The 19,962-nt window shown below is 44.1% G+C and overlaps 1 protein-coding gene across 1 annotated transcript; it reads right to left on the reverse strand.

Moving 5' to 3' along the window:
* Positions 1–1,718: 1,718 nt before the first annotated feature.
* Positions 1,719–19,238, reverse strand: LOC146639245 (katanin p80 WD40 repeat-containing subunit B1-like). The gene is made up of 20 exons (XM_085351080.1): positions 18,690–19,238; positions 13,653–13,769; positions 13,430–13,560; positions 11,184–11,301; positions 10,507–10,607; positions 10,385–10,426; positions 9,601–9,684; positions 8,758–8,873; positions 7,611–7,682; positions 7,390–7,540; positions 7,112–7,305; positions 6,645–6,793; positions 6,166–6,216; positions 5,769–5,963; positions 5,534–5,670; positions 5,303–5,452; positions 5,045–5,121; positions 3,752–3,826; positions 3,187–3,303; positions 1,719–2,427 (listed from the first exon to the last, which is right to left on the reverse strand). The coding sequence occupies exons 2-20, from the start codon at positions 13,699–13,701 to the stop codon at positions 2,286–2,288; spliced, it is 2,151 nt and encodes a 716-aa protein (XP_085207206.1). The 5' UTR covers positions 13,702–13,769; positions 18,690–19,238; the 3' UTR covers positions 1,719–2,285.
* Between the last annotated feature and the right edge of the window lie 724 nt (positions 19,239–19,962).

Consider the following 19,962-nt stretch of genomic DNA (forward strand, 5'->3'; position numbering starts at 1 on the left):
CGCGATGAGCTGCTGTGTGTTGACCTGATGATCAAACTCTGCTTGCTGTTTTTGTTTTGTAATTACTTTTTAATAAACGCTCCAGAACAAACGCACACGTCGGCATCGTGTGGACACAAATATTTAAAAGAGCAGTAAAAAGGAGTGTTTGACACACCATCACTGTAGATTTGAAAATGACATGACCAAGAGGTGAGTTGAGTTAATCTAAAGAGCGTTAATAAAATGACTGAATTAACCACTTTTTTCCCCTAGCACCACTTTCAGACTCAAATAACTGGACAAACTGAGCTGAGTTTGTGATTAAACCTCATTTCCTGTCTATGCTTCCAATGTTCCCACACAGCTTAAATCACATTTAAGGATCGCATCAGTCAGGAAGGCTTTAGACAAAAGGTGAATGATCATTTCTACCTGCAGTAATTGGCTCCGACTTGATGTCACCTGTTGACACCTGCTCAGTTCCTCAGGCTGGCGGAATAGGAGAAGGTGGGCTGCAAAGCGGCTTGCAGGTGCAGAGATTTGTTTAGGATGTGTAGATTTGCCAGGGCTGTCACAGAGTTTGGCTCGACTGGATTAATTAACTTTGAGGTGCTTCAGGATGTTTCAGCTCTCACCCAAAAGACTTTACTCCTAACCGCTAACGGGGAGTCCCACGTATTTGACCCCTACTGGGGTTGTCCCCTTGGAGCTGGTCCTGGGAGTTTTCATATGACTCATTGTAGACACGTGGTTAAGGTGCGAGTCTGGTTGGTTTGAGGAATCTGGTAGCTGATAGCTGGCACTTGGAAATAATTTCAGGTGGACACGGAGAGACCCAGGCGTTTAATCTCTAGTGTCAGCTGCTCTATCTATAGAGACGCCATCGTTCAGCGTCTAGATTTGAAAAAGTTTTTTAGATGTGAGACGGGAAAACCCTGAATGATCGGGAACCTACAGACTTGTTTTAATAATTCAATTCAATTTTATTTATAAAGCGTCAAATCACAGCAGTCCTCTCATTGGAAGAGAGCCAGAGAGAACTGAACTCAACCATGCTAACCTTCCCTCCTTTGCTTTAGCTGGCACTGGGTCTATCACCAACCCTCAGTTTGTGTTCAGGAAGTGAAAAGCATGATCAGCTGATTTGGGGTCAGCTGATCGACTCGACTGTTGAATATTCTGGGTCTTGGGTTGCTTTCACAGAACGTTTTTGGTTGTCCAGTCAATGATGCTGGAAATCTGTTTGTCCCAGTAATAAACACCGGTGACTCCGCCCACACGTCACACTCGGCTGTGTGCAGTTTTCAAACCTGTGCCAAGCTGTTATCTGTATTTCAGTCACATATTTTACTATTTTAAATAAATTGTAGTCGTTTACAGAAGCAAAAGAACAAAAACTGCCCAAACACTCATGACCTGACCGTACACTCAAGAAAAGATCTTCAAATATGAGTCAAAGTGGTCTTATGTTGTAGAAATAATGCTCGATCATGTCTTTCCACAAGCTTCCTGTGCAAATGTCTAATTCTTTACAGACTTAAATCTGTGAGCAGATCACCCGACATGACTTTCACACGCTTGGCTCTAAACTGATGTAGAAATGCATGTTGCATTTGAGGTCTGCAGGAAATCTGAGACAGAGCTTCTGGTGCATTCACGAGTCACTCTGAAGAGTACAGTAACTAACTTCATTTTGTCTTTATTTAAATAAACAGAGCTGTACATGAACACAGTGGAGAAAGTGAACAGTAGAAAAGTGAAAACGTGTGCACAGAGTCCGAGCTGGAGTTTGTTTTTGGCGTTTTTAAATCTGCGTCGCTGGTTTACGGGATTAAACATGGCAGATTCAAACGTTCGCATCAGAGCGGTTTGTCTCTGTCCGCTGATCTTTACTCCGCCTTTCATGAATCGCTCGTGTGGTGCAAACCTGTGAGCACTTTTTAAACATCCAAACCTCTGAAGGCACATTCCCGTCAGCGCCTCCATACGAGACCGAGACTCCTCCCCGATTCGAGTACCGACCCGCTCGTTTAGCAGCGGCGGTTTAATTTCTCGACTTCCTCTGAGTGTCACTTAACGTCTTCAACATTAAGGTCAAGGTCAAGGTCAAGGTCAGATTTATTTATATTTATTTATATAGCACATTTCCAAAGTGCTTAACAATAACAATAAAACTACAGTGTAATACAATAAATAATAAAACATTTCTTCTTCTGTGACGGAGGCCTCAGGAGAGAGTCGTGACAAAAGAAGGACACACAAAGTGCGGGGTCTTGGGAGTCAGCTGATCCACGGCGCCGCCCTCAGGGCGAGTCGTCGAGCGGCGACATGAGCAGCTGCAGCTCTTTGAAGGTGCTGCCGTGACGACCGACCTGCGTCGCCTTGTTCTTCACGATGTTGCTCAGGTTCTTCAGCTGCTCGCAGCACACTCGGCACTTCTGGTGTCTGGAAGCACAAAAACATCAGACGTTGGCGAGTCTGTCCGATTAAAATGGTTTTCCTTCAGTGATTGAACAAACCGCCACTGATGATGTGTTGCTATGAATTATGGGACATCTTTGCTCCAGTGTCTCGTCTGATTTACATCATCTCTGCACAAACCTTTATAAGAGAAACTGACTGTCGCTGGTTACAGTTCAATTCATTTTATTATGAAGGTTCCTGTCGTCTGAGTACTACACCAAAGGTGGTTTAATGTTTCCTTTTTTACCTCCCTTGGAGGAGGAGACACTGAAGCATCCTTCATTCACAACAAATGCAGTGAGGCGCAGAATGAGTGCTGCCCCACCGCACTAACATGCTGCTCTCTCTGAAGCTCATCTCAGGAATAACGTCCGTTAACCTCAGCAGCCTGTGTTGCTGCTGGCGAGGACGCAGGCCCTCGCCAACAGCACAAAGGTGACACCTGCTGGACAAACAAACCTACTACAGTCACTAAAATACAGCTGTGGCTCCTGCAGATGCAGAGTGCAAAGAGGAGACCTGGAAGGGAAAAGCAGCCGGCTGAGGAGCGATTACAGCAGGAATCAAGTCTCTGGGTTCGAACACGTGTCAGACATCTTTAAAAACGTCCCACACAGAACGAGAGGTGGAGTCAGCCGAGGTTTGGGGCATTTCCTCCTCAGAGTAATCTGAGTAATCAGCAGATTGATTGACGGTGCTGCTAAATCAGTCAAGCAGCTGTTGGACAGATGTGAGACTCACCGCTCCTCTCGTGTGATGTCGACCCCGACGGACGGCGTGGCCTTTAGAGTGTCCGAGATCAGCGTCCAGAAGTGCTTCATGACGAGTTTCAGAGACGTGCAGCCGGTCTGTATGTAGCTGAGGAAACGCACAGAGAAGGAAGCTGATTGGATGATCGAATTACACGACATACCGACACACTGACGGCATCGGGGCAGGTTCAGGTTCAGGACGGGAGGAAGCGGAGATCTGCTCCACCTCCTGACAATCAAAGTACTCCGGGTGACCTCAGGTTACCAAACAGGAAGTGATCTTTCTTTTTACGTAAAATCCGAATTAGAGTTTTAAATTCACTTTGAGAAGACGAAATCATCTCTGATGCAACCCGAGCTGCCTCCCGGCAGTTCGTCTGAAGCATCATCAGAACTCATTTCTCTCGTTGTAATGGTGAAACCCACAAAGTCATCCGTCACACTTGATGAAAACGCCCACAAAGATGCTGACGTTGTTTTAAAACGTACCCTCTGCCGCTGAACGCTCGCGCGCCATCTCTGGACAACAGAAACTTTACCTCTGAGCCGCTCACCTCTCGTACTTGCTCTGCAGCAGTTTGTCGAGCTGAGGAAGGACGACCATGCACACGTCCAGCTTCCACAGAGATCTGGAACAGCAGCGCAACATCTGGTTTTATACGTTCATAAAGGTCAGCAACCCGCAAACAACTGCAGGTCAAACTCTTCAAAATGAAACTTAGAAGACAGATGCAATCAAATAAACAATAAAAACTTTTCAGTGATTGGAAACAGAACAGACTGAAAATAATAATAATAATAAAGCTGCGTAGAACGATTCGTCTGTCATCAATCGTCAGCTTCTGTCACTGTTTTTAGATTTTTTGGGTTAAACTAACAAAGAAAGGTTTTGTTTTTGAACTCCAGTGTAAATAAAGGTTTGTACTTGTATAAAATCAGAATTGTGTGTGTGTGTGTGTGTGTGTGTGTGTGTGTGTGTGTGTGTGTGTGTGTGTGTGTGTGTGTGTGTGTGTGTGTGTGTGTGTGTGTGTGTCTCCACGCGTGTGTGTGACATCTTTGTCAGGACAGGAAATTGGCATGCTACTATAATTGTGGGGACAAAATGGCCTATTGTTGCAGAATAAGCAGATTTCTTTGTGTCTTTAATTAAACAAGCGGCGCACAACTTTAGGCTCTACAGCATAGGTGTCAAACTCTGGCCCGTGGGCCAAATTTGGCCCACAGACTAATTACATTTGGCCCGCGAAGCCATACCAAATTACTATCAGAGCTGGCCTACTGGTATTATACAGCTAATATATATATTGTTTAGTATTAAGCTTTGCTTGTTCCATATTCAGTTTTTCAGCAAAACTTGTTTGAGTCCATAAGAAAAGATTCATTCTTATATCTGGAGGAAGATTTTTTTTTTTCAATAAATATTAACGTTAGCCCGCGACTTTGTTCCAGTTTTGAATTTTGGCCCACTGTGTATCTGAGTTTGACACCCCTGCTCTACAGTAATTAGTCATTTAACTTGACTGGATAGATGTGTGAAACTCTCCTCCCTGAGGAGCAGCCAAGCCAAGGTGTGACTTAGGGTTCTCACAAAGATGTAGAAACGGGTTTGTGTGTGTGAGTGTGTACCTGTTTAGACAGCTTTGTAGGACCGAAACTTGAAATGTTACTATACTTGTGGGGACCAACAGTCACCTGTGAGGACAAAGTGCCTGTCCCCACGAGCTTGAATGCATTATTGAGGCTCAAATCCTCAGGGTTACGAGTAGGCGTTCATTTTTCATGGTTCATGATGTCAATGAGATGTCCTCACTAAGATATGAAAACGAGTGTGTGTGTGTGAGACTCACGGCTGGGGGTTGATGATGTTCAGGATGTCCACGACTATGGACGGATCACTCATGGAGACGGCGGTGTCAAGAGCGATCTGCACACAAACAAAGAGCAGTTTGAAAATATTTTGATTGACACAAACGAACTGAAAACAAAACAATAAAAGAAGGAGCTGCATGAATGAGCTGCCCGGCTGTATCCGGGCAGAAGACCGCCAAACGGTCATGACCTTCTCACACACGTGCGAGCTGCTGGTACCGGTGTGTCAGCCTCACCTTGATGCCGTCTCGGGTCCACACCTCTCGGACCGTCTGCAGGTTCTTCAGTCGGCTGCTCAGCGTCACACACATGGTCTCGTGACCCTTCTTCATCTGGGTCAGGGCCTCCTCGTCACTCAGGGCTCCAGATCTGTGGTTGGGTGAAGACTGACCGACCACACACGTTCAGCTTTATTCTCATCATCAAAGCTGTCGCGAGAATCTAAAAACACTGACGCGTGCACTCACGGGCAGGAAGTCGGCCACGTTCAGCCCGATGGTCTCGTGACCCTTCTTCATCTGGGTCAGGGCCTTATTACAAAATAATTTCTCACACATCATTTTAGTTGTTAATTTAGACTCATAAAACCTCTCATATAACCGCACTCAGACCAAAGTCACACAGCTGTTAAAGGTTTTAGATGGTTTTGAATTAAACCGATTTTCTGAAGACAAAGAAAAATCTTTAACTAAAGAAAGAGAAAACCGAGCGGCTGGAGGACTACTTTGTTGTAAACAGCAGGTATTTGAGCTCTGATAGGTTCGTTGCATTTATAGTCCGCTGTCCTAAGGCGTCCATGTTTCCACACAGACACACGGCTGCTGCGTTCACTGACCTGCTGTTTATCAGGAAAATGAGACTTGTCCTTCAGCTGCTGGCTGATCGCCAAAATGGACTCTGAGCAGAAGAAGAAATCATCAGGAAACGACCCAGTAACCACAAAACAGGAGCTGAAACACCTCTGTCGTGTGTTTTTGTGTCGTGTGTTTTTCACTGTCGAACACGTGATTTATTGTTCGTGTTTCATCTATAAACTGAAACGTCGGAGGCGCGTCGTCTCCTGATGTCTCACAGAAACGTGAAGCTGTGCTGGACTCACCGTCCTCTGGAGGAGCGGGAAAAGGCTCCGACATCTTAGGAGGAGTGCGAGCTGGAAGAGAGGAGAACGAGGAGCTCAGACTGCAAAATAAATGTGACGACATGAAAACAAAAGAAGAAATGACGAGAGTGTCTTTGTCCTCATTAGGATGAATATTTTAAAAAGGCACAAAGAACCAATCAGATCCTCCCATCCTGTTTGGCTCTTACAGCGAGTAATGTTTACTCCTCTCACTTTTCAAATATGGCCTGCTTCTCAAAATCAGCCAGAGCAGAACTGATGGCGATGCTGCAGGTGGATCAACAGGTGAGGAAATAGAAGCTTTCGGGGAAACTAAACACAGATTTTGTTGGTGCAGTGTTGATTAAAGATGAACTCAGCGTCCTTTTCAATAGCAATATTTCACAGATCTCGTTGTATGTACGTATAACTGTATTCGTTATTCAACATCTGAGCTGCGATGCTCCGGGTCCACCTACAGATGGCGCTCTTTGGCTGGAAGATGGCCTTGTAGTCCTCGGCGTTGTGGATCTCAGCAGACGACAGCTTCTCGTCCGCCTCGTCCTCGCTAGGGCTCCGCCTCTCCCCTTCGGGGCTCCGCCTGTCAGACTCTGAACGGTGCTTCAACCTGATGACATCACAAACATTTGTTTGTTTGTTTTTAGAAGAAAAACTGCAAATTTTTTACTTTATTTACTTTTATTAAAGAATCTGGAAGCGAAACTTTTCCACTGAAGTCAAATAAGATTTATATATATATATATATATATATATATATATATATATATATATATATATATATATATATATATATATATATATATATATGACATGTGATCTGAGTATTTGATGAATGAAACCAGTGGCTCATGTATAAAACTTTAAATCCAGGAGTCAGTACTTGCAGTATCTGGAGTATTTTCTCCTGTCTCTCAGTGTGCCGTACCTCTGCGATCTGCAGGTGGTCGTGGGTCTCTCATAGTGCTTTCGCAGTGCCGCTCCTTTGGGGTCCTTCTTCGGCTCTGTGAGCGGCTGGTCGTCCTGGATGATCCCCTGGATCACGGCGCCACCGCTCTTCTTTACCCTCTTCAGATCGACCACGTAGGACGACACACTCGACAGGTGATGAGACACGCCGATCTGACATGTGGAGAAGGTGGAAGATTAAGATTACCTAAAACTTCTGCACAGTACTGTTACTGAGCGGTGGGCGGAGCTACACACCAGCTGCTGGTTGCAGATGGCGAGGTCAGACACCTTTCCCCAGCTCACCGGCACCGCGTCAAAGCAGCGGTCCGGTTCCCAGCCGAAGACCCGCAGCGAGTCCGTGGCGCCGCTGTACAGGCAGGAGCCATCTGGGCTAAAACATATACACCTGAAACCACAGGGACAGGGGTCAGAGGTCACATTCCAGTTACACCCTGCTGCAACGGGGAAAAACTCACCTGACCGGAGTCGTGTCGCCCTCCAACGAGCCGATCATCGTAAACTTCTCCAGATCCCACAGCTTGATGGTCCTGCAAGCACATGCAGAGTTCATACAGCTGCAGCTCATTAGAGACACCTGTAGGTGTTTTATAGTGTCAGGTGAAGACGCTACAACACGGCTGAGGAACAGGAAGAGACCTCCAACAGATCCACGGTCAGCAGTGACAAGTCAGTAAATGAGGAGAAAGAGAAAAGAGGAACGAAACACGAACAAAAGAGGGAGTGGAGGGCAAAGTGCACCTCTCAGTGCATCATGGGAAGTCCCCAGGAACCTGAGGGATGGTTAGGGTCGCCTAACCCAGCTCTAACTACAAGCTAAGCTAAAGACATTTTTATAATTAATTGAAGAAAGTATGTGTTTGAGTCACTTCTTATTCTCATAAATGAGAGTAAGATTTATTCCATCAATAAACTGTTTGAGATAAAAATGACCCTGCTCCCTGTTCTGTCACTAAAACAGGCCAAAACCTACAAAATGTCTCATTTCTTTGAAGTGACACATTCAAAGCTTTAACGGCTCCATCACGATCACATGACAATCGGAAAATCAGGCCACAAACTACAGCTTTGCTTGCTGGTGTAACTTATAAACTGTCTCTAACACCAGGTCGATGTCCTCAAATTAAACATAATAATCAATTTAAGTGATTCATGTTGGAATACTTATTTATACTTCATATGCAAAAATAAAGAAATGATTAAATACTGAGTGCATTTGCTGGTTGTGTTGGAGAAAGGATGAGTTATTATTTCCATTTTATTATATTTATATTATATTTCCTGTTTACTTTTAGTTATAAATGTATGATTTAGTGGCACATGCAGAGGACATGTAGAAGACACAGGACATGTATGTGAAAAAAAGTAAAAGAATTTCAGACTAAAAGAAATGTTACATTTTAAAAAATGCCACAAACAATCAAACTCAGCACCAAAATAAAATCTTGGCGGCACAGAGAGAGGACAACCTCGCGCAGCCTCTGAGCTTCATGAAACAGAAAAACTAAACGAGCCACAAAGTGTCACAAACACTGATTCCACTCATGAGTCGCTCCTTCAGCTCCGAGCTGCTGCGTCTCGGGCGCTCGGCCTGCGGCGACGTACCTGTCGGAGCTTCCGGAGGCCAGCAGGTACTCGTTGGGGTGGAACTGGACGATGTTGACGGCGGCGGTGTGAGATTTGAATTCCGTGATGGTTTTCCCCTGAGCCAGGTCCCACAGCTGATGGAGACAAGAGGACAGGGCTGAGGTCATCGAACAGGAAGAGAGCAGAGCTCACCTCCTTCAGCCAATCAGAATGAGCGATTTTATTACAGGATGCTGCCGGTTTGATGCTTTCACAGCATTTACAGAATAAACACATCATGTTCACACTTTTAAATTCCCAAGATGCTCTCAAACACCCGAACATCCGACCGCTGCAAATGAAATGAAACTTAATTCTAAACATCGATGAAATGTTAGCCTAACGAGTCGTTACACATCACCAGCTTATTACTTTATTTAAATAAATGTAACTGAACCTGGGTCAAGAAGTGTCCTGAAAACTATTTTAATAGAAAAGATGGATCTTAAAAATCCTAAAACACTGAAGTGATTCAACAGACGGACCTTTTAAAACCATTTTAAAATGTAGAAGAATCTAAAAATGTTGCGATTCAATCGCTCGTTTTATTTTATGGGAACACGTGACTACCAAACATGAACCAGGACCAGCTGGAACATTTTAACGTCTTCCAGCCTTTCTGCACAGTTTCCTGCTGCTGATGTTCTGCTTCACAGTTTACATTCACAGCATCGTGTAACTCCTGCAGGTTATAGTTACTCTGAAGGTTTCTCAGCATCTACTGTTACAGAGTCAGAGTTACCACAACATGTAAGTACCGGGAAAAACAATCCTTAAAATATATTTTTTACATTAAAGGTGAGACGTCAGATCAGGTCGTACCTTGACGGTGCAGTCGTCGCTCGCTGAAGCTAACCACTTCCCATCAGGACTGAAGGCCAAACTCCTCACAGCCTGAGTGTGACCCTGCAACACCAACACTGGTCAGATTTTTGCTATCGAGACTCATGTGAAGCTTTTATTTTGAAGGAAAGTAGAAGCCCTGAGCCTGGTTCTGGAGTTTTTCCTTCCCACTGTCGCCAAAGTGCTCATAGGAGGTCATATGATTGTTGGTTTTTCTCTGTATGTAGATCTTAAAGTATAAAGCGCATTGAGGTGACTGATGTTGTGATTTGGCGCTGCATAAACAAAATTAAATTGAAGTCTCTCAGTTCTTTTAAATGCAATAATCCGTTTACTGTAAGACTCCATAAAAGCTCCGACTGACACAGTTTAATCCGAATCATTCTGAGCGTCCTCGGCTTTGGCGCACAGTGACCACGTGTCTGTGTGTGTTTGTTTTGTATGTGATGGTACAACTGTGGAAAACAAGCATCAGAATGTAGAGCGGGGCTTAAACATCTGAAAAACATCAAAAATCTGTCAGAAACCTGAAAACAATCAGGATTTAGCTTTTCACACGGTGCTGTTTCCAGGTCAGATGAGGTCAACTCATTTGCATAAAAGATCAGATTCCACTGAAGCAAATGTCCACATCACACTTTGTTAGGTCACCACAGGTGTGTTTACCAAATCCACCTGCAGCCACTGTCCACCTGTTAGAAACGTGCACCTGGATTCGAGCAGGATATTAGGAGCCGGCCTGTCATCCTGAGCACAAACTTACCTTATATCTGAACACGTATCCTTTCCTCCGCAAGTCCCACAGCTGACAGCAGAAAAGAAGAGACATTTCATTAGAGCGGATTAAGACTTCAAGGATGTTCTCACACAGGAAAGCACGCCTACCTTAATGTTTGTGTCCATGGAGCTGGAGGCCAGGAAGTCTCCAAAGGGATGGAAGCCCAGGCTGGTGATGTTGGCTTTGTGTCCCATCAGAGTCCTTAAAACTGAGCACAGGAAGCAGCAGGGTCACCTCTTTGCATCTCTTTCTAACTAAGACCCAGCTTAGGTGCATTAAAACGCCTCCGCATGATGGGACGGACGATTATTCTGACTGCGGGGTACAACGTCCTCCGTTACAGCCTGAGACTGAACACTGAGGAAGCTGTATCAATTTTCAAAATAAGAGTAGATGGAAAAATACTACTAATAATAACATATACTCAATCAGACTGATGTACTATATTACAGAGGCTGACATCATGTGGTATGACGGATGTCCTGTGTCCTCGAGGCAGCAGAGGTGGAAGAGCTCATAGCTCAAACTTTGCACTCAGAAATTTAGAAAAAACTCACCACACTAATAAAAAAAAGCAAGTTGATTTTAACATGTTTCAGCTCTTTGTGTGTCATATTTCTAATCGACTGGTTCGCTCACTTCACTTCTCTTTGTCAGTGTGAACCTTACGCTGTCCACCGCTGATCTAAAGCACCTGTGCAGATAAATTACGCACACAGACAGTTTAGAGGCGGTGAAGCTTTGACTAAAAAGCCTCGTAGCCACAGAACAGACAGAGTCTTACTCTTGGCAGCCTCCAGGTCCCAGACTCGTATTGAACCTGACTGCGACCCGGCGGCGACCTGCTCCTCCGACACGTTGAAATGGATAGACTCCACTGGGTTCTTGTGACCAGTCAGACTCTGAGAGGAAACAGTCAGAACAGACATCATCACCTAAAACTGCACCTCGCTCCTTTCTCAAAAACTCAAAACACAGACTGTATATCAAAATGTTAGTGTTAGTGAAGCTGCTGAGGGACACCACGTCACCTGTCAATCACAAAATAAGCCCACCTTCATCTCCTGCTTTATCGTCCCCTGAACACTAATGGAAACCATCATTTCCAAAATGAGCTTCATCTTTTATTCAATAAGACCTGAAAACAGCGACTGAGACCATAAAGCCGTCAGGAAACTGTTTACTGAGCTCAGAGATCAGGTGAGGAGGCGGCTCGTTTTCTCACAGACTTCTATTCACAGTCAGAGGAGTCGCCCCCTGCTGGACATCCATGAAAAACACAGGTTTAAGCTTCACTTTTCAGAATTCAAATCTACACCCATCCTTTATACAGGGAGTGCAGAATTTCAATGATTTATTTTTACCAGTGAAACCAATATAACATCTCCACATTCACAAATATACATTTCTGACATTCAAAAACAAAACAAAAACAAATCAGCGACCAATATAGCCACCTTTCTTTGCAAGGACACTCAAAAGCCTGCCATCCATGGATTCTGTCAGTGTTTTGATCTGTTCACCATCAACATTGCGTGCAGCAGCAACCACAGCCTCCCAGACACTGTTCAGAGAGGTGTACTGTTTTCCCTCCTTGTAAATCTCACATTTGATGATGGACCACAGGTTCTCAATGGGGTTCAGATCAGGTGAACAAGGAGGCCATGTCATTAGTTTTTCTTCTTTTATACCCTTTCTTGCCAGCCACGCTGTGGAGTACTTGGACGCGTGTGATGGAGCATTGTCCTGCATGAAAATCATGTTTTTCTTGAAGGATGCAGACTTCTTCCTGTACCACTGCTTGAAGAAGGTGTCTTCCAGAAACTGGCAGTAGGACTGGGAGTTGAGCTTGACTCCATCCTCAACCCGAAAAGGCCCCACAAGCTCATCTTTGATGATACCAGCCCAAACCAGTACTCCACCTCCACCTTGCTGGCGTCTGAGTCGGACTGGAGCTCTCTGCCCTTTACCAATCCAGCCACGTGCCCATCCATCTGGCCCATCAAGACTCACTCTCATTTCATCAGTCCATAAAACCTTAGAAAAACCAGTCTTGAGATATTTCTTGGCCCAGTCTTGACGTTTCAGCTTGTGTGTCTTGTTCAGTGGTGGTCGTCTTTCAGCCTTTCTTACCTTGGCCATGTCTCTGAGTATTGCACACCTTGTGCTTTTGGGCACTCCAGTGATGTTGCAGCTCTGAAATATGGCCAAACTGGTGGCAAGTGGCATCTTGGCAGCTGCACGCTTGACTTTTCTCAGTTCATGGGCAGTTATTTTGCGCCTTGGTTTTTCCACACGCTTCTTGCGACCCTGTTGACTATTTTGAATGAAACGCTTGATTGTTCGATGATCACGCTTCAGAAGCTTTGCAATTTTGAGACTGCTGCATCCCTCTGCAAGATATCTCACTATTTTTGACTTTTCTGAGCCTGTCAAGTCCTTCTTTTGACCCATTTTGCCAAAGGAAAGGACGTTGCCTAATAATTATGCACACCTGATATAGGGTGTTGATGTCATTAGACCACACCCCTTCTCATTACAGAGATGCACATCACCTAATATGCTTAATTGGTAGTAGGCTTTCGAGCCTATACAGCTTGGAGTAAGACAACATGCATGAAGAGGATGATGTGGACAAAATACTCATTTGCCTAATAATTCTGCACTCCCTGTATACAGTCTGCGCTCTGCCATGATGTGGTGCACTACACACAACGTAAGAGGTCAGGCAGGTTAGTTTAGTTGGAGGAAGATGGCGAGCAGTGGAGGGGAAACATGAGTCTGTTTAATTCCCATGGAGCGAACTCTGTTTTCATCATTTAACAATCAGAAATGAATCAATAATAAAGATAAAAGCGTGAGGTGGTGACAGGAGAGAGGCAGGTGTGGGCATCATGACCTGCAGACTGCAGAAGAGCAGTAGGTAAAGGATGGGTTCCTTTGAATCTGCTCATGTTTCAGGCCTAAAAAACCTCGACGGAAACCTTAAAAATTAGAAACCCATCGCATTTTGCATTGCGGGGGACTCACCATGATGCAGTTGGCCTTGCTGACGGCCCAGATGTTGACCCTGCAGTCCTCTCCTCCTGTGGCCAGCAGGCGGCCCGAGCTTTTCCCCAGAGCCAGACAGGAAATGGAGCTGGATTGAGCCTCGAACTCCTCTGTACGGCAACAAAGGAGGAACAAATTCAGGTCGGGCTGGGCTGCTGGACAGGAAGGGTGTGATGATCGTTTGAGTAACTTTAATACTCACGAAGGCGCCATGCGATCTTGGTTGTGCTGGAGGCAGCCATACTGGTCATACTGGGAGACTGGCTGCTGTGTTTGACGACCCCGGCTGAGGTTAATTCTCCTGGTTTAAAATGGAGCACTGTAACAAAAAATAATTTCCCCCAGGGATCAATAAAGTATTCTGATTCTGATTCTGATTTAGTGTTTGCACTGAGCGTCAAACACCTGCAGGAACACAACACAGTGATAAATAAGTGATAGAAGAGATAAGACATATAAAACCGTCTCAGTCTCGCCTCTCTGACGCTGAGCTCTCATTTCTACTCCCAGTGAAGATACCATCGTCTTCAGCTCGGCCTCCAAACCACACAGGTGTCACTACCACCCTGTAAACCCTCCCTTTCATGCTGGCTGCCGTCCTTCTGTCACAAATCACCCCTGAAACTCCACCAAGCCTGCACACTTCTTCATGTCTCTTGTGTGCTGTCCCTTGTTTTGGATGGTTGACCCCAAGTATTTAAACTCATCTATTATTGGAAAACACTGTATACAAGCCAGAAGCCAGATGATATAAGTTAGTTAAACTGCAGGAATGTCTTAAAGATATAAAAACCTTGATGACCGTTAATTTCCTACAAATATAGTATCTAACCAGATTCTTACCCTGGATGGCATTACCTTGGCCTCCAGTAACGCTGTGAGGAACCTTGGAGTCATTTTTGACCAGGACATGTCCTTCAACGCACATATTAAACAAATATGTAAGACTGCTTTCTTCCATTTGTGCAACATCTCTAAAATTAGAAATATCCTGTCTCAGAGTGACGCTGAAAAACTAGTTCATGCATTTATTACTTCCAGGCTGGACGACTGTAATTCATTATTATCAGGATGTCCTAAAAACTCCCTGAAAAGCCTTCAGCTGATCCAAAATGCTGCAGCAAGAGTCCTGACAGGGACTAGAAAGAGAGAGCAGATTTCTCCTGCTATAGTCTCAGGCTGCTGAAGGATTCCCATGATGCACTGAGTGTTTTCTTTTCCTCCCCTCACTCCCATACCGGCCCCTCCCCGAGCGTGGTTCTTCTCGAGGTTACTTCCTGTGACAATAAGATTTTCCTCACCACTGTCACCAAGTGCTTGTTCATTTTACCTTTATTTATACAAATAGTCCTGAGACTCAATGCCTCATTTACAAGAGAGACCTGTTTCAAACAGGCATAATAAAATAACACCAATAAAATATTGAATATTTTACCAAGTGTCTACACAGTCAAACTAAAAACAAGATTCCCAGTGATGATTTCACAAAACCATTTATGCGTCTTTTAAAGTCTACGAGCAAAATCAGCTGAGAGCCTGAAATCCTTCTGTCATGTAATCCATGAGGACGGGACAGAAAAGGAGAATACCTTCTCTCTGAGGTCTGAACAGTGAGTGCAAAGAAGTCCTGAGACCGCAGATTGTGACTAAACTATTTGTCAGATTACAGGTAATCTGACAAATAGGAGACGAGTAAACCAGAAATGAATTTAGAGACAAAATGCTATCAATGAACCATCCTGCATGAGGCTAATGAGGACTAATCAACCAGTGAATATAAAGTACAGTGGTGTGCTAAAGGTTTTGAGCCGGTGATAAATCTTAATGCCGTGATAAACAAAGTCCAACGATCCATTTCTAAGAAAAACAAAACTCCAGCTTCAGCCTAGCTTCAACAGGAACTCGATGTTTGTAAGACTCCACAGCTTCATTGTTAATACATGTACCTTGAGAAGATACAAGAGAGGGAAGTTAGGATTAGGGTTAACCGAACCCTCTGAGAAGAACACAACCGTGGTTTTTTTTATAGATGCATTTCAAAGACAGCCTTAGCAGAAACAGCTGTGACTGTGTACGATCAAAAGCTAACTGCAAATGTTCGAAAACCATGTCGATACCAGGGTACCAGATTATTACCACAATTAATCATCTGCGTAAAAATAGGCAGTTGCACTTAGATTTTGTCCCACAGCACTGACATAAATAGTAAATAACGCAGGTCCCAAGACAGAAACCTGTGGCACTCCATCAGTCACATTTAAAAAACTGGAAGAGAGACCATTAAACTGCACACACTGCTTATGGTGAGAAAGGTGCTTAGCTTGGTCTGAACGGCCCTTTTCCAATAACCTCTGACATAAAACCCCACGATCAACAGTGCCGGAGGCTTTCGATCAATAAAAAGAGGGGTGCAGTATTTCTTTGCTTCCAGGGCCTCGTAGATATCATTGAGAACTTTAAATTTTAAACCTTTAAGTTACAGTACTGGAGAGATAAAATATCATTTTCATTCTGATAGCTCTAAGGTTGATTATTCCTCAGCCATTAAAGAATCTCAGCTAAAATACAGAGTTTGCAGATTGGTTCATATTATTACCATCCAAGAATCATCACCTTTCAGGAGGGCAGTACAAAGGCACACTGGGATCTCTGCTGAAGTGTTCAGTTGTATGGAAAGATTAAAAATATAAGACGCTGGCTCATCTATGATGCTTGCAAGCAGACGCAAGAAAAACGGAGACAGACTGTCTGGACCGGTGACTTTTTAATGTTAATGCTCTTCAAAGCTGTCAGAGAGAGAATTTATAGTCTGCCAAAGCGTCCCAGGGACTTTGAGACTGTCAGTGGTTAAGATCAGAAAGTGATCACATTTGGATTTCCTAATAGAAGCAGCGAAGCTATTACGCAGCTGCCAAACCTTAGCCATTGGCATCAGTGTCGGACTTTCTTGAAGCTGCTCAGGGCTGCTTCCTGTCCCGCCCTTTCACTCTGACCTGGCTAAAAGCAGCATGTTTGTCCACAAGGCAGATAAAACTCTCAGAGTAATATTTACAAGCTAAGTTAACACCGTCCATCAATGTAAAACTGACCCAATGTAAATTCATGAAGTCGTGACAAAAGGCTTGCTCATGTAAAAGCTTTAAATTTCTGTTTGTGATGATGCTCAGAGCATGAAACTGTTCCTCGCAGCACCAACCATGCAGCGATCAGTCAAGTCGCTGGTAAAAACTGCTGTGGAGAAATGATGTGGCACATTAATCAAAGATGATTTATCTGGGGAATAAGGTGTGTGGGGCTTTAGTCATTTGTGTTAGATTAAAAACAGTGTGCCTTAAAATAATCAGACACAGGAGAAAACCGATCCCAATTAAAATCACCTACCAGAATGATTTCATTATAATAGCTGAGCCAAAGAGGAGAACGTGCCAGGGTCAAAGTCAACAGCAGTTAAAGACCTAGCTTTATAAAAAAACTGTCACACTTCTGCCTTTCTGAGGCTGCTTGAGCGATAAATTTTAAATCCATAAATTCCCACATCTCACGTCTCAGAAACAATTATTCATTTGGCACTACCTCCGGTGCTTGCATGTTAACCTTTCCACTCGTCTCTCTCATTGTGTGAATGAGAGTGAGACGAGTGGCACGTTATCCTCTTCGGTTCAGCTATTTTCCTCCTACTGACTTTCATTCCTCTTGTGTTCAGAGCATACCTCGACCTGCTCCCACTGCAGCTCACGGTGTCATCTGCAAACATCACGATCCACAGAGACTCCTGCCTGGCCTCGTCTATCAGCCTGTCCCCATCACCACAGCAAACAAGAAGGGGCTCAGAGGAGATCCCTGATGTAATCCCACCCCCATCTTGAACCCATCTGTCATTCCTACCACACACCTCACCACTGTCTCTCTCCGTCCTCATACATGTCCTGCACCACCCTCACATCCTTCTCTGCTACTCCCGACTTCCTCATGCAGTACCACAGTTCATCTCGTGATCCATAAAGACACGGTGCAGATACATCATCAACAACCTCAAAGCAACCGCACAATTCAAACTCCTTGAATTTTTTTCTTAAATAACATAATTCTTCACCTGCAAACACAAGATTTCACAAATGAACAAACAGAATAAATCTTGTTTGGTGTTATCAGGTGATGTCGGTTGGTGTCTGATATTCATTTCCTGCTATAACAAAAGTCTCCCAAATATGGGATAAATAAGATATTTCTCATCCTCATCAGCACCTTCATCTACATCCAAACTGTTAGATAATATCTATTTTTCTAACACAAAAATAATACTTAAAATCTGCAAGAACCTTCATGTGTTACTGTCTGCAGACTGAAGCGAACATTTCTGTTCCGCTTTATGGAAACTGGCGCATTTTTCTCAGATCATAACGTGTATGAAAACACCGGTAAACTAACTGAGCAGTGCTGTTGTGGTCAGGAGTGTTTGCTCTGCTCTCCTGGAGCTTCAGCTAACTTCAGGTAATCTCATTAAGGTTCTTCATTAAGCTCATTAAACCACAGACGAGCTCATGTTCAGACTAACACAGCAGAGGAGGTCCGTCTGCTCCCCACTTTAACCCGTTAACTCTGACTCTGTGGCGGGTGTTCCAGATCAACTGGCGTTTAGATCAACTGGCGTTTAGATCAACTGGCGTTTAGATCAACTGGCGTTGGTCGAACAGATGTGTGGCAGTCTTGCGTTTCAGGAGCTCCTACCGACAAACCAGCAAAAAAACGCCAAATGTGTCACCTGTGACACTTGTGAGGTTGTCTCAAACACACTCCGTCAGTCTTGATGCTGTTGAACAACAAAATGTTTAAAAATGTGGCGAGTTTACCTGGTGATATCCTCATGCGCGACGCGATCAACTGGCGTTTAGATCAACTGGCGTTTAGATCGCGAAAACAGCAAACAAGTATGTTGTTCACAGGACACAAAGAGTAAACGATCGTTTACTCTTTGTGTCCTGTGAACAACATCGGCGTGGTGTTACTTGTTTGCTGTTTTCGCGATCTAAACGCCAGTTGATCTAAACGCCAGTTGATCTAAACGCCAGTTGATCTAAACGCCAGTTGATCTGGAACACCGGTGCTGACCTAACCACCCGCCGTACCGAGCTCCGGGCTAACGTTAGCCGAACACTGAGGCCGGGCATCGGCGTCAGGAGCAGCGGCTCCCCGGCGGAACTTGGACCGAGCAGACGCAGTCTGGCGTTGGGCAGCTTACCTCGGTCTGTCGGTCACCGACGGACGGCTTAAAGTTGATCCGGTGAGGCGGCGACAGCAACTTGTCGACGGTCCGTTTACTGCTCGGCTGCAGCTTAGCAACTGAATCACACACCTCACTTCCGGTGACGTCATTACCCTTTTCCCCCAAACAACTTTATTAACAAATACGCTTCGAAGTCATGACTGTAGAAAACGATCACTAGGTTGAACTTTTCAGTAGCGCCGTTAACTTAGCGGTATTTATCTTAAATTTCCATTTCTCCAGATTTGACATGTTTCTCTTTGTTTTTATTTTTGTTACGTTTGCCAAACTTTTCCCTTTTTCTCAAATCTTTTCTGGTAAATTTAGATTTTTTTCCTTATAATTTCTCCTAAATGCATCTTTTATTTTCTTGTGATTAAGTATTTTCCCCCTCACATATCTGTCCCTTTTCTAAATTTGGTTTTTAGTTTCTCATAAACCTGGTTACCCGCCCCCTCTAAATTTGCCTCTAATGATTTAAGCTGCACTGAAAGAAAAGCAGCTTTGTAAGAAAATGAAAGCTATCTAAAATGACATTGTGTATTTACAAAACTAAAATAAAACTAAATTAATTAGGAAATTAATTCATTAGTTCAGGGCTGGATTGGGACAAAAAATCGGTCCGGGCATTTTGACTAGTGACCGGCCCACCAGGTATTACAGGAAAAGCCATAAAGCCTTTGAATGAAAACAAACGCTGTTGTGACAGTGATGTACAGTCTTGTTGGTATATGTAGGATTTCTATACATTGTACATCAGATGAAAACTTTGGTTGTAAGATTCAGATAATTATTTATTAAAAGCGAGACATTTTAAATGAGAATAAGAAAGAAAAGTATTTCTTTGTGCCCCCCTCTCCCTGTTAATGCCCTACCTGCCCCCCTGGCAAAACTTTGCTAGACCCGCCCCTGCACAGTTACCAGCTGTCAGCTACATAAAAAAGGATCCTGGTGTTATTTGTCTCTCAGAAACAGTTGATAACTTCAACTCATTCATGTCACCTAAAAGGTAAACCTGTTTCTCCATCACCTGTTCAGCTCTGATGATCCAGTAAGGACATCTCCTGGTTTCATCTTCATGTTTCCCTCTCACATAACCAAACCGACATCATGACCAGCAGTTTTACAGCTGTGGCTCCAGCAAACATCAGCTGATACTAGAAATTAATATTAAATAAATTCTAACAACAGCTGATCCAGCTTAAACGTGCTGCTGTTGTTTAGCGCGACATCTGCTGGTTTCCTGTTT

This window comes from Diplotaxodon limnothrissa, linkage group LG1, assembly GCF_057381915.1.
Source record: "Diplotaxodon limnothrissa isolate DT_005_m linkage group LG1, D_limnothrissa_male_GT1.1, whole genome shotgun sequence".
Lineage (NCBI taxonomy): Eukaryota > Metazoa > Chordata > Actinopteri > Cichliformes > Cichlidae > Diplotaxodon > Diplotaxodon limnothrissa.

Coding starts and splice junctions, on each gene's coding strand:
- LOC146639245 (XM_085351080.1), bottom strand. CDS start 13,701: ATGACCAGTATGGCTGCCTCCAGCACAACCAAGATCGCATGGCGCCTT. Junction 11,302..13,429: donor GCAAGGCCAACTGCATCATG/GTGAGTCCCCCG, acceptor GTTTCCTCTCAG/AGTCTGACTGGTCACAAGAA. Junction 5,964..6,165: donor TCCCGCTCCTCCAGAGGACG/GTGAGTCCAGCA, acceptor TCTTCTGCTCAG/AGTCCATTTTGGCGATCAGC.